Genomic DNA, 13,217 nt, shown 5'->3' on the forward strand with positions numbered 1-13,217 from the left:
TACAGGTGCACCACCACGCCTGAGTAATTTTTGTATTTTTAGTAGAGACGGGGGTCTCACTATGTTGCTTAGACTGGTCTTGAACTCCTGGCCTCAAGCAATCCTCCCACCTCCGCCTTCCAAAGTGCTGGACTTACAGGTGTGAGCCACCGCGCCCGAGGATCTTGGAGTTTTTAGCAGGATTCTAGCTCAGAGGTTTCTGTTTGACACCCTGCTTTTCAGAGTCTTTAATGTTTATATTTAAAAAATAATTTAGCGTAACTTGGTAAAGCTCATTTTAAGAAAAATAACAAAAGGGAACAACTTTCCCCACCGTTGGGTTTCCAGTCTGTGACCTGTGACCTGGGTCCCTCTGTGCTGCCTCCTCATGCCACTCTGCTCACCCCGCGTGCTGGGCAGCAAAGGAGTTCTCTGCTTTTTGTCTTGTTTTCCTGAGGACCTTTCCTGGCGTTTTGACAGGCCACTGGGACCCACAGAAGCCTGGAACTAAGGGGACCCAAAATCATCTCCTGCAACAGCACCCATTTCTACTATAATAGCGCAAGACTCTGGCGCCCAAATCACCCAGAGAGCCGACTGGCCGAGCCGGGGCCCAGCCACCCAGGCCTCCACTCTTCTTCGCTGATTCTCAAGAGTTGCAGGTGCAATGAGATCTGGTCCACTGCTTTTTAAATGCCCGGGTGCATAAAAATTCGCCTTACTTAGAGCCTTAGGGACGAAGATTCATCCATGGTATAAAAGGATGCACCTTTTGAAACCACAGAAGTAGAAAATGGAGAAACTGAACACAGCCAGCGTTATACCAGCGTCCAACAGCAACTTCCTATATATTAGATTTCCAAGGAATAGCGGGGCGGAGGTGCTTGGCCACGGACAGGAAAAGGTAGGGCTCAGGGGTATTGTGACATGCTCCGGAGAAGGGCAGCTTTTCCCTCCCAACCGAGGCCCGAGCCCAGAGGGGCGAGGGAGCCGGACCGGACATGGAGCAGCGGCCTGGGGCCCAGCCCTGCAGGGCCGCCCAGGAGAGGAAGGCGGAGGCGCAGCCACAGGCTCCAGCCCAGTCTGTCGAGGGCCACGGCCAGGTGCTACTGATCAGCGAGCTCTGGAAGCAGGATGAGGACGGCCCGAGCCTGCAGAGCTTTCCGGTGGACGCCGAGGCCGATCAGCTCCCGGGGCCCTCGTCCGCCGCAGCCAGGAGCGGCCACACCAGCGCCAGCAACTGCACCGCGCGGCGGCCCAAGCGCTCGGGCGACAGCTCAATGAACCGCGACGACTGCCCGGCCACGAAGTCCAAGCGCTGCAACAAGAAGCCGCGGTGCTCCGGGCCCAAGGCCGAGGACCCGCGCGAGGCGCCTGGGGCCCCTCCTGGGACCCCCGCCTCCGCGGCGGAGGACACAGCATCTGGGCGCCAGGCGCCGCAGAACCCGCACGAGCCGGGCGCGCAGCTGCTCCTGGTGCTGTGCCGCGCGCCGGCGCTCCTCACGCAGCTGCCTCGGCTGCAGCTGCTCCTGCAACAGCTGCGCGCCCGGGACCGACGCCCGCCCGCCGCGCTGGTGGGGATCGTGGTGCAACCGCGGCAGGAGGAGGCGGCCGAGGCGCGCCGCCGCATGGAGGCCCTGCTCAGCCGAGTCCTCGCGCCGCACAGCCCCGCCGTCGAGGTGCACACGGCCGTGTTCTGCCCCGGCCGCCCCGAGGGCACCCTGGACATCCAGCGCGCCGGCAGCCAAGCGCACAGGGTCTCCCTGGTGGATCGGGAGACGCAGACCGATGGTGAGGGGTCGGCGCGGGGAGGGGGGAGCCCCGGGGCGGAGAACGCTCAAACAGGCAGCCCTGGACCCCGACCCTGCCGCCCCGCGGGGTAGACGACAAAGCCCCGGAATCACGGCCTCTCTCCTGGCGCCTCTAGGAGTTTTGGGTACTGTTTTGGGTGGGGAGGAGCTAGAGTGCCTCCCGGTGTGCTCACTGGGACAATCTCAGCGTCAGACGTGTTCGAATTCGGAGGGTTACGACCCCCAGTCACTGGCCCCACCTACAACTTGGGGCATTGGTTCCCATGACTTGGGGTCACGCTTTTGTAAGGTATTGATGTGGGATTTTGGAGAAACGGGGCCCCCACTCCCTCCTCTCCACATTGTCCTCTCCCTTGCTTGCTTCTTAATCTTCTCCAGGAAAGAATAGCAACACTAAAAGCTTGCCTCTTGTGAGTCAGGAGCTGTTCTAAGGACTTTTCACCTGGATCCTCATGGCAACCCTCTCAGGTAGAACTCCACCAGACTAGCTAGCTGGTTGACTTCAGGATTCTCCTTCGCAACCCTTGAGACCCTTCGTGTTACTGAGCCCAGGCCTGTGGCCCATGAGATTAATTTGCCAGTCTAAGGTCCCTGGGCAGTGAGCTCTTGAGGGAGCTCCAAGTCCAGTACCTACCTGCCAGCTCCACCCTGCCAGGGGCAGCAGAAGGGACTGAGGAAGTGCTCTGTGTGGCAAAGTCCAAAGCTTAGGTACCCAAGGTCTGCCACCCTCCAGCTGGTGACCAGAGCAGGCATCCTGTCTATGGACCAGTGTCCCTCCTGTGTGACATGAAAGTGAAGGGCCGGTTGATGTCCAGGGTGCCATCCAGCTCAGAGAAGTCAGCTTCAGGACAAATGGTGACACACTTATTCTGGGTGCCCAGGACACCAGAACCATCAGAGACCTTCTGGGAGGAAATTTTCACCCCCTCAAGGCCTTATTCTGACTATCTAATTTCCAATCCCCTTCCCCTACCTAGTCTGCATTTTCACATGACTGGCACGCCTGGTTAGGAAACTCCCTTGCCCGTGGACTAGTCCAACGGTGATCCGCAGCTGAGGCCAGAGAAGTCCCAGTCCATTTTTGAAAGTAACCCCTTGGTGATGAAGCCTTGGAGGTGCCTGATCCCCCACCACCCATGCCCACCTGCCCCCATCGCAGCTTCCTGCTTTCTCTGTCCTCCTACCTTCACCTTCATTCAGTTCCCGCAGCTTGCATTGAGCCCCTACTCTAGACTGTGGCCTTCTGAGGTTTCCACCATCTGGGGTTGGGGAATGAGAGGGAAGACAAAGACAGAAATAATTCTAATGCCGTTCAGAATATGACCAGTCTCATACAAAGAGGTGCCCTGGAGCTCAGCAGCGAGGGAAGGATGGCTTCCAGTTGGAGATCTCAAGATAGTTTTTGTTTTTTTTTTTTAGATGGAGTCTCGCTCTGTTGCCCAGGCTGGAGGGCAGTGGCACGATCTCCACTCACTGCAACCTCCACCTCCCGGGTTCAAGCAATCCTCCTGCCTTAGCCTCCTGAGTAGCTGAGACCACAGGCGTGTGCCACCATGCCCGGCTAATGTTTTTGTATTTTTAGTAGAGACAGGATTTCTCCATGTTGGCCAGGCCGGTCTCAAATTCCTGACCTCAGGTGATCCTGTCTCAGCCTCTCAAAGTGCTGGGATTATAGGCATGAGCCACCGTGTGCAGCTTAGAAAGGCTTTATGAAAAGATGGATCCACTTGAGATAGGGCTTGACCAGAAAATGTTTTGGTAGATGTACAGAGAGGGGTGATAGAGGAGAAGGGCTTCTGAAAATGCAGGAATGTTCAGCCTGTTCATGAGACCGCTGGTGTTCACAGTTGGCTAGAGCTGGACCCAGGTAGTAGTGGTGGCTGATAAGTCCTGGGCAGTGGGCTGTGACTGTATTATGGAAGAGCCAGGTTTCCTGACTAGGAACAGGTGCTCAAGCAGAAGGCAGTGGGGCCAGGCGCAGTGGCTCATGTCTATAATCCCAACACAGGGAGGCCAAGGCAGGCAGATCACTTAAAGTCAAGAGTTCGAGACCAACCTGGCCAACAGAGCAAAACCCTGTCTCTACTAAAATGATACAAATTAGCCAGGCATGGTGACGCATGTCTGTAGTCTACTCAGGAGGCTGGAACATGCCTGTAAGCTACTCAGGAGGCTGAGGCAGGAGAATCAGTTGAACCCGGGATGTGGAGGTTGCAGTGAGCCAAAACAGGGCCGCTGCACTCCTGGAGACAGAGTGAGACTCTGTCTGAAAGCAAAAACAAAAACAAAAAAAAGAAGAAGAAGAAGAAGGGAGCGGGTGCAGGGAAGATGTTCTAGCAAAGAGCTATTGAGGCGCCGTTCTTCCTCATTCTTCTGGGACAACCTCTTTCCACAGGTGCCCTCTCTCTGCTTCTTGGGACCACTCTTACTAAAGAATTCACACCATATTTTTACTGCTGCCACAGGGAAATTCCCTACTCCTCCCTAGGCCTGCCCTCTGTGCTTCCTCCATCTTTCTACTGGAAGACAAAGACCCATTCTCTGTGCCCTGTTTGGCTTCTTCTGGTACAATGGAATATTTCTTTCATTGCTACCAGGAAGTTCCACCTATATGTGTCTGCTCCTATCTGATTCATTTACACCAACGTGGCACAACCAGCGGCAATTTTGACACACACACCCCCACCACCCGTCTCTAGGGGACATTTAGGAGTATCTGGAGACATTTTGGGTTGTCCTGGGGTAGGGGGGAGTAAAGACTGGATAAAGACCAGGGATCTGGTAAACTTCCCACAATACACGGGATGATCCCCCACAACAAAGAATTACTCAGCCCAAAAATGTCAACAGGGCTGAGGTTGAAAAACACTGATTTAAACCAGGTTGAGGTTTGACTTCATGTGGCCCGAAGCCCTTTTTACCTGCCCGGGTCTGCTCTAAACCTTCCCTGGGGCAGGAGCTCCTGCACTTGCCGGTCCCACACTCACCCACCTGAGATGCACTCGCGACGGAAGTGTCTCCTGAGGTGAACACACTTTATGTTGCAGTCACAGTGTAAGCTTTAGACTGTCTTTTAAAAATACTTTTCTTTCTTCCATCCTAAAATAAAAATCACATTTAATGAACACATTAATTAATTGAGAGAAAGATTCAGTCACCTGCTTAACCCAACCAGTTGGGGTTTGGGGGATGGTCTGTGGTTGCCATCGTCGTGAGTTTGAGACAAATGTTCGTTTTCTGAACAGCTGTTATGTTCTCAAGGAAAATTATTTGCCAAATGCAAAGGTTCTTATAAAAGTCAGATCAACCCCCAAACTCCCCTCCCACAGTGGGGGAGGGCAGGCTTTGCAGGAAGGGGTAAGCTACTCTGAGATGGTAGCAGGCCCATGGGAGGTAAAGCCTTCGAGGAAGCTCCAAATCTTCAGGAAGCTGACATGAAGATGAATGCATGGGGAGCGTGGATTTTTGAGGTCTAGGAATAGGGGGTATGTGGAAGCCAGTGACAGAGCTGAGCGTCACATCCAGGGTATCTTAGAGCAGAACAGGTGGCTCACATGGACCCAGGAACACGCCAGCAGAGAGGTGACTGAAGGCTGCGCTCTGTTCACAGAAGCATGAGGATCTGGCTCTCATGGGCCCCGTGGCCAGGCATCACCAGGTCTGTGAGGACCAGGGCCTGGGCTAAGGGAGAACGCCAGGCTGGTGTCTGTGGAGAAGACTGTCCCTGCAGCCCTGCCATAGGAGCCACCCTGGCTTTTATGACCTCACAGGAGGTGTGGGTCACTGTTCTCTGTAGGGCCTGGGTCCAGTTGGAGGCCAGAGCCAGGCCTCTAGGGCAGAGGGCGAACGGCCCCTCCAGGAGGGAGCCAGGAGATTACGCAGCTCCATGTAGGTCCACGCTTAGGTTGGGAGGATCCACTATGAAGAAGGTCAAGAAGAAAAGGTCAGAGGCCAAACGCCACCGAGACTCCACCTCCCAGCATGCTAGCTCCAATTCCACCTCTCAGCAGCCTAGTCCTGAATCCACACCACAGGAGCCTAGTCCTGAATCCACACCACAGCAGCCTAGCCCTGAATCCACGCCACAGCAGCCTAGCCCTGAATCCACACCACAGCAGTCCAGCCTTGAAACCAACTCCCAGCAGCCAGCATCCCAAGCCCTTCCAGCACCCGAAATCCGCCGCTCCTCTCGCTGCCTGTTATCTCCAGATGCTAACATGAAGGCAGCCCCTCAATCCAGGAAAGCAGGTGGGCTGTCTTCTAGCTTCAGCAGTTCCAGCCTTCCTGCTGATGGAGTTCCGGGTCATCCCAGAGGCTGGTTCTTGTAGGATAGTGATGCATGGTTAAAGTGTATCCTGGAGCTGTGTTGTAGAGTGTGAAGGTTTTTGTTTTTGTTTCTACCCAAGAGACCAGGGTTCCTGGGTTTTGTTATTTCTCATCATCCTGAGTCTCATTGAAGACAGCCACACATACATATAAACATTTAACTTGGTTCTATAGTAATACTTGCTCACTAGGAATCAGCAGTGCCATGCAACTGCTAAAAAATAAAAACCAAGGATGCATAAATAGAAGCATATGGTTTAGAATAAGGGAGGTGATGATCCTGCTTTATTCTGTCCTCATCAAGCTATCATTTTGGGCTATAAAAGATGCCTGACAAACTAGTCCAAGGAAGATAGTCCAGGTTGATGGAGGATGAGAGGGATCAGGGAGGCCATTTAGTGTATGACAGCCGATTGAAGGAGTTGGAGGATGTCTGTCTGTCAGGTGGAAGATGTGAATAGACTTGTTCCTTATTGTCCTGAGAAGTCTAAGGGCCTGATATGGTTTGGCTGTGTCCCCACCCAGATCTCATCTTGAATTCCCAGTGTTGTGGGAAGGACCCAGTGGGAAGTGATTGAATCATGGGGGCAGGTCTTTTCCGTGGTGTTCTCGTGATACTGAATAAATCTCATGAGATCTAATGGTTTTTAAAAAGGGAGTTTCCCTGCACAAACTCTCTTCTCTTGTCTGCCGCCACGTGAGATGTGCCTTTCACCTTCCACCATGATTATGAGGCCTCCCCAGTCACATGGAACTGTAAGTCCAACAAACCTCATTCCTTTGTAAATTGCCCAGTCTCAGACATGTCTTTATCAGCAGTGTGAAAACAGACACATACAGGCCCAGGGATAGGATAGCCAGACAAAATGCAAGACTCTTAGTTAAATTTTAATTTTACTAAACAACAAATAATATTTTTAGTATGTGTTTCCCAAATATTGTGTGGGCATCCTGTATTTTTATTTGCTAAATTAACAACCTTACCCATGGAAGACATTAGCGACAGACAGACTTTGGCTCAACATAAAAAACTTCCCAACAATTAGCTCTGTCTGAAAATGGAATGGCTGTCAGGAAAAGTGGTTCCCCATCTTCTTGGGAGCCAAACAGTGTCTGAATAAGCACTGGATTGTGTAGAGGGAATTCAAGTGGAGTTCAGGAGGTGGGCTGGTTTATACTGCTAACAATAATGGTGATAGCAAACTAACATTATCACTAAGCATTTACTGTGTACCTAGCATTCAGCTCAAGTGTCTTAATTTTCACATGTGACAATCCTATAAAAGTTCTTCCATATCATCTCCATTTTATAGATGGGGAAACTGAGGCTCATAGGAGTCAAACAAGTTGCTCCTGAGCAGAGGCTGGTAGCCCTGAGAAGGGAAACCCGCTCTATTCTGACTCCAGAACCCTCACTCTAAACCACAGCACTGACCTTTCCATTCCAAGAGGCCTAGGAGTCTCCACAAGAGGAAGAACATCTTTGTCCGAGCAGCTCCTGGATCTGCTGTGAGCCAGTGCCCATGGCTCCACAGCCTCGAACAGGCCACACTCCCTGGGCCACAGTTTACCCCCCGGGATTGTGTGAGCATAAAAGAAAGAAGAGCTGGAGATGAGAGTGCTAACTGCAAGGCATGCCACGCCAATGATCCTTCCATGGCCAGGAATCAATCCCTTCTTGACATATGATAATGATTTTGAGCACCATACTATATGTTGTAAAGACTGTGATCATCAGCCACTGAGAGAAACATTTCCGGGTTATGGTCTTCAGAACTAGTAGAAAGCAAAACTTTCCATTCCCAAGTCTTTTAATGATCACATGTGACTCACACTCCGAGAGGAATTTGGCCCACTGAAGAGGCAAAACAAGAAAGCAAGAAACGGTGGTGGCTCACCAGTGGTTACAGCGGACACCCTATACTTCTTCCAAAGGAATTCTCTGCAGTAGAAAGGAATGTTGGAGATGCAGGATAAGGGCCTGCGTGTAAAGCATGCCATTTTCTAAAATCCAAGCCTTTTTGTGTACAGAAATATTGTAGCTCAAGAAAATGCCAGTCTTCCACTAGGATGGGTATAATCAGAAGGATGGACAATAACAAGTGTTGGTGAGGATGTAGAGAAGCTGGAATCCTCATACACTGTAGGTGGGAATGTAAAATGGTGCAGCTGCTGTGGAAACAGTCTGGTGGTTCCTCAGAGGAACATGAAGTTACCTTATGACCCAGCAATCCCACTTCTTGGTATATATCCAAGAGAATTGGGAGCATATTATTAAGCATATTAGAAGCACACCAAAACTTGTACACAAATGCTCAAAGCAGCAGCATTTGTAACAGCCAAAAAGTGGGAACAACCCAAATGTCCATCAGCTGATGAATGGATAAACAAAACGTGGTATGAAATACCACAGTACAATGAATACGGTGAAATACTATTTGACAATAAAAAGAGATGATGTCCCATTTGATACATGGGACAACATGGATGAACCTTATAGACATTTGGCTAAGTGAAAGAGTCCAGTCTCCCAAAAACCCACACATCGAATGATTCTATTTACATGAAATGTTCAGAATAAGCAAATGTATTGCCAAGAACTGGGGGAACTGGAGAATGGGGGGTAACTGCTCATGGAGATAGGGTTTCTTTTTGGGGAAATGAAGATGTTCTGAAATTAGTGGTGATGGCCACAAAACTTTGTGAATATACTAAAAACCACTGAGCGCTCTAAAAGGGTGAACTTTATTGCCTGGGAATGATGTCTCAATTTAAAAACTTTTCTGTAACTAAAAAAAGAGACAAGTCTTGCCTTTAGAATCCCCTCTCCTCATTCCGGGAAAGTATGTGTCATGGGCAAGTCTAAGCAGAAAGTGTACCGAGTCTGCCAGGTTGACTCTCCGTTTCACGCAGCTTAGGGTCAGAAGAATCTGTAGCTCTGTCAAGAAGCCACAGGGCTACAGATAGGAAACAGGAGGGAATAATCCAGCCAGAAATTATCTTGCCCGACCACAGAGGGTATCATCTACATTCTGCTGGGATCCATACCAGAGGAGGACAGAAACAGAAGATAAGATCGGGACTGGAAACTGGAGCTGTGGTTGTCTTCCGGATGGATCACTATGCTCTAGATCAATGGAACATGGCAGCTCCAATTCCAGGAATCCCAGTGCAGCCTCTCCTGGGGTGGGCAGTCACCTGAAATTCCATTTTCACTGAATTAAACGTGAGAAAGCCTGAGTTGAGAAAGCCAGCTTCTGCAATCTACTCCCCAGAAGGGCATATCCCTTAAATTATCTGAGCCTCAGTTTCCTTATTTGTAAAACAAGAGCAACAGTATCCCCTTTACAGGATTACTGTGAAATTAAATGAGATGGGCACGCTAAGTCCAAAGCATCCTGAAGGCGTAAGCCATGACACCATCAGCACCACCTCCATCATCATCACGGTTGTTGTTGCTACTCCCAGGTAGCACCAGTATAAAACAGCCATTTTCTCATGCAGTCAGTCTTCACTTCTGTTTGGTTAGAGAACATTTTGTGGGAGAACTGCCTTCCTTGGGTAGTTCATTCCCAAATCCTCAATGATGCCTGGAAAAAATCCAGGATCTGCCCTGGTAATCCTGCAGCTGCTACTGTTTTGGGGGGCCTTCTCAGACTGTGTTCCAGGCTCCCCTGCCCCCACCTCCCAGAGCAGGTACCTCCCTCACCTCTTTCCTTCTGTCCCCACAGGGCCTCTGACTCGCGCCGGCCCGCATTCCTGCTCCTGTGCCACTTGCCCCTGCAGCTCTGCTTGCTGGCGTCGTCTGGGGCTGTGCCATAGCCGCATCTTCGATGTCCTTCTGCCTCGGGACTGGCAGATGGCGCCAGGGAGAGGACTCCCCAACCTGCTCACCTTCTACAGGTTCCAAGCGTGAGGGGCTGGAACCTCAGGGCACACAGTTCCCAGGGCCAGGCTCTGCCCCCAGACCTTATTAGCAATCATGTATCATTCCTCTTGGGAATCCCAGGCCGAAGGAAAGCCTTTTCCTCTTTCCTTTGGCCACTTCCTGGACGTTGGCAGGCAGGGCCCTTTCTGACCAGCCCTACCCACTGGGTACCCTCTCCACCCGTACAGAGAGGTGCCAGTTTTCTTCCTCACTGGGATTTGCCTCCTCAGTGGCTTCCTTTTTATTTTCTCCAGAGATGCCCTCCCCTCCTCAGAACACTCTCCCTCTCAGCCCTTCAGAGATTCCGAGTCGCTCAGGGCCTTTGTGTTTAAATGCTGTTTGGCCGTGCACCTCCGTGGCCCCTCAGTGGCCTGTGTCTTAGGCTGGGTCCTTAGGTTCCTGATCTGCCTATGAATGTCGCCTAGAATTTAATGATAAAAAACTACTTGTAATTCATATGCCTCCTCCACACAATAGCAAGACCTCAGCCCCCTTCAGAGTGTGCTGAGCTCTTTCTGGGGGTCCCCATAGGCGACGTGTGCCCCAGGCTGGTCTGTTGGTGGCAGCCCCCATGACATCACCCATAGTATCTGTCCTTCCTTCCTCTTCCCACAAAGCCACCAGGAGCAGTGTCATGGCTGCCACTGCCCTCATAGGAAGACCCTATCCCTGCCGGGAACAGACTGGAGATGTTCCCGTCTTTGGCGCTGCTAGGTTACATGCATGGGCCGGGAGAAGGGTTGCCATCTGTACCACCTGAGGGCCTTACAGATCTCAATGATAGAGGCCCTTCCACTTGGCGACTTCATACCCCCACCCCAGGAGCTGAGCCCCCCAACCCCCATCCTCGTCCTGTTCCACTTCCCATCCTCTTCCCTACCCAATCCCCTCTCCTTTCTGGAGCTGAAAAACTCCATCTCTCCTACATATGGAGAGAAGCAAATAGATACCGGGGCGTGTGGGGAAAACATACTTGGAGCCAGAAATACTCCGCCACCCAGTAAGCCCCGTCAAGGAAAGGTCTACCTGCCACCGTTAGCCACACCCCGCCCATACACTTAGTACTTCCATCCATCCATGGCCAAATTGTGCCATGGGTTCTTATCGTTTTAAAACCAGCAAGTGTTATTGAGCGAAACTTACTATGCAGAAGACATGGGGGACTGTGAGGGAAACCAGAACAGGGAACTTTACCCCTAAAATTGTTGCAGTCTGCATGGAGAGCTAAGACCCGTGCATTTAGAAACCAAGATGCAAGATGCAAAGAGCCGTGTGTCCTCTGGGAGAGGCTCCAACAGGAACCTCTGAAAGGTTCCAACAGGAACAGGCTCCAACAGGAACCTCTGAAAGGTTCCTGTCAGCAGCCTGTGAGCCGAGTCCAAAAGGATCTTGAAGCCCTCTCTGGCTTAAGATGAAAAGCGGGAGCAATCTAGATGCAGGAAAAGGCAAACACAAGGCTCAGAATCAGGAAAGAGAGCAGGGAGGGACAGGGACCATGTCTGGTCAGGACAAGACATACAGTTTTAATGCTGTTCTACTTTTAGCACCCGCATGCTTTTCTCAACAGAGTGTAATGTTGGCTTTTGGCTTTCAATCCACATTCACATTAAACAAGAATCCTTATTTTTGTAGGATTTTTATCAAAATGGGTATTGCATTTTTTGAATGCCCTCCTCACAATTATTGCCTTAATCATCTGTTTTCCTTGCCTTTGTGTGGGTGTAATATATTATTTCCCAAGGTTCCTTTCTCTCAATGGAGTCAAGTGATAGAACCTACCTCATAGGGTTGTTGTGAGGCTTGAAGAAGACACCGGGTGTGAAGTGTTTAGCACAAGGCCTGGCTCACAGCAGACTTGACCACCTTCCTAACCTGGTCCCCCTCTGAGTGTTCAGGGCAGCTGGCATCCCAGGCCAGCTCACCCTCCGATCCTCAGGGGTCTTTCGGCAGGGACTTTTTGGAAGGGTGGGAAGAATTAAATGTTCTCTTAAAAGGAGTTTGGAGAGGGGGAAGATGGGTATTCCTGCAATCCTGAGAGGGCCACTTAATTTCCACTTTCTCCTGCTCGTAGAGAGGCACCGAAGCCCAGCTTCCCACCACCCTCACTTTTGCTTTGTTCTACAGAAAACCTTCAAGAAAACCCTCCAGTCATCGTAACACGTGTCCTCCAAGCCCTCGGAACTGTGGCTGTGGCTCTGGGGGCTCTAGGAGCTGCCTACTACATCACTGAATCCTTGTGAACAAGCCCCTAGGCCCACGGTCCGGCAGGTATGTGGAGCGTTCTGTCCCTTCGAATGGAGGTGGTCTTTTCAGGTGGAGCAAGCCCCGGCCTCTCAAGAGAAGCTTGACAGTGGAGTGACCCCCTCCTGGCCTCAGAGTCAGCCAGCATGGCCCTCTAGGGAAGACCTGATGCTCTCAGATGCTAGACTCATTATTATAATCATCTGAACAGAGCCCCCACCTCCGCTGCCCTAGGATGGTTTCCCTGGTCACGGACCCTGGACGAGAGGAAATAGGAGGGATGGGGGCAAAGGTTCCTACCCATCTCGGACCTTTCTCCCTGCCTTGAAAGCTTGTTTCCTACCCAGTCCTACTGGTCCGTCACCCATAAAGCCCCCTTCTTCCATGAAACCTTCCTCCATCTTCCCAACTTCAATGATGTCTTCCATCTTCTCAACCCCTGTCCTCTCCACCTGTGCCTCCTGTGTTGTGGATGATGCTGTTGTTTGCCTGTGGCCTGTCTCCCAGCTGTCCTGCAAGATCCCTGAGGGCAAGGGGCATGGCTCACACAGCCATCTTCCCTCGCCCCTGGAAGCAGAGCCTGAGACTGGGGTTGGATGGACAGGGTTTATTGAGGAGGAGCTCTCAGGGAGTGAGGGAGGGAGGGAGGCAAGAGGAGGCAAGGGAAGGAGCTGAGAAGGAGGAGGCCAGACCTCAGCTTGACCCTGTGGGGGCCCTGGAACAAGAATTACAACACAGTTAGTCTCAGCAGAGGGGAGAGGCTTGCCCTCTGGTGCTCCTCCTTGTCAGTGCTTGGCTCTAAGGGTTGGGTAGGGACTGCATGTCTTTGTGGAAAGAGCAGCTCCCTTTGGGCTGAGGGCACTTCCCTAGAGGAGGGGCAGCTCTGAGCTGTTAGCAGCACACTCACAACTCGCAGGAGTTGAGCAGTGGAT

At 51.6% G+C, this 13,217-nt stretch overlaps 1 protein-coding gene across 1 annotated transcript; it reads left to right on the plus strand.

Annotated features, from left to right (window-relative positions):
- The first annotated feature begins 5,639 nt into the window (after positions 1-5,639).
- On the plus strand, positions 5,640-12,415 carry SPATA3 (spermatogenesis associated 3). Its single transcript, XM_077957874.1, has 3 exons — positions 5,640-6,038; positions 9,848-10,019; positions 12,169-12,415. The coding sequence occupies exons 1-3, from the start codon at positions 5,711-5,713 to the stop codon at positions 12,272-12,274; spliced, it is 606 nt and encodes a 201-aa protein (XP_077814000.1). The 5' UTR covers positions 5,640-5,710; the 3' UTR covers positions 12,275-12,415.
- Positions 12,416-13,217: the final 802 nt, after the last annotated feature.

This window comes from Macaca mulatta, chromosome 12, assembly GCF_049350105.2.
Source record: "Macaca mulatta isolate MMU2019108-1 chromosome 12, T2T-MMU8v2.0, whole genome shotgun sequence".
Lineage (NCBI taxonomy): Eukaryota > Metazoa > Chordata > Mammalia > Primates > Cercopithecidae > Macaca > Macaca mulatta.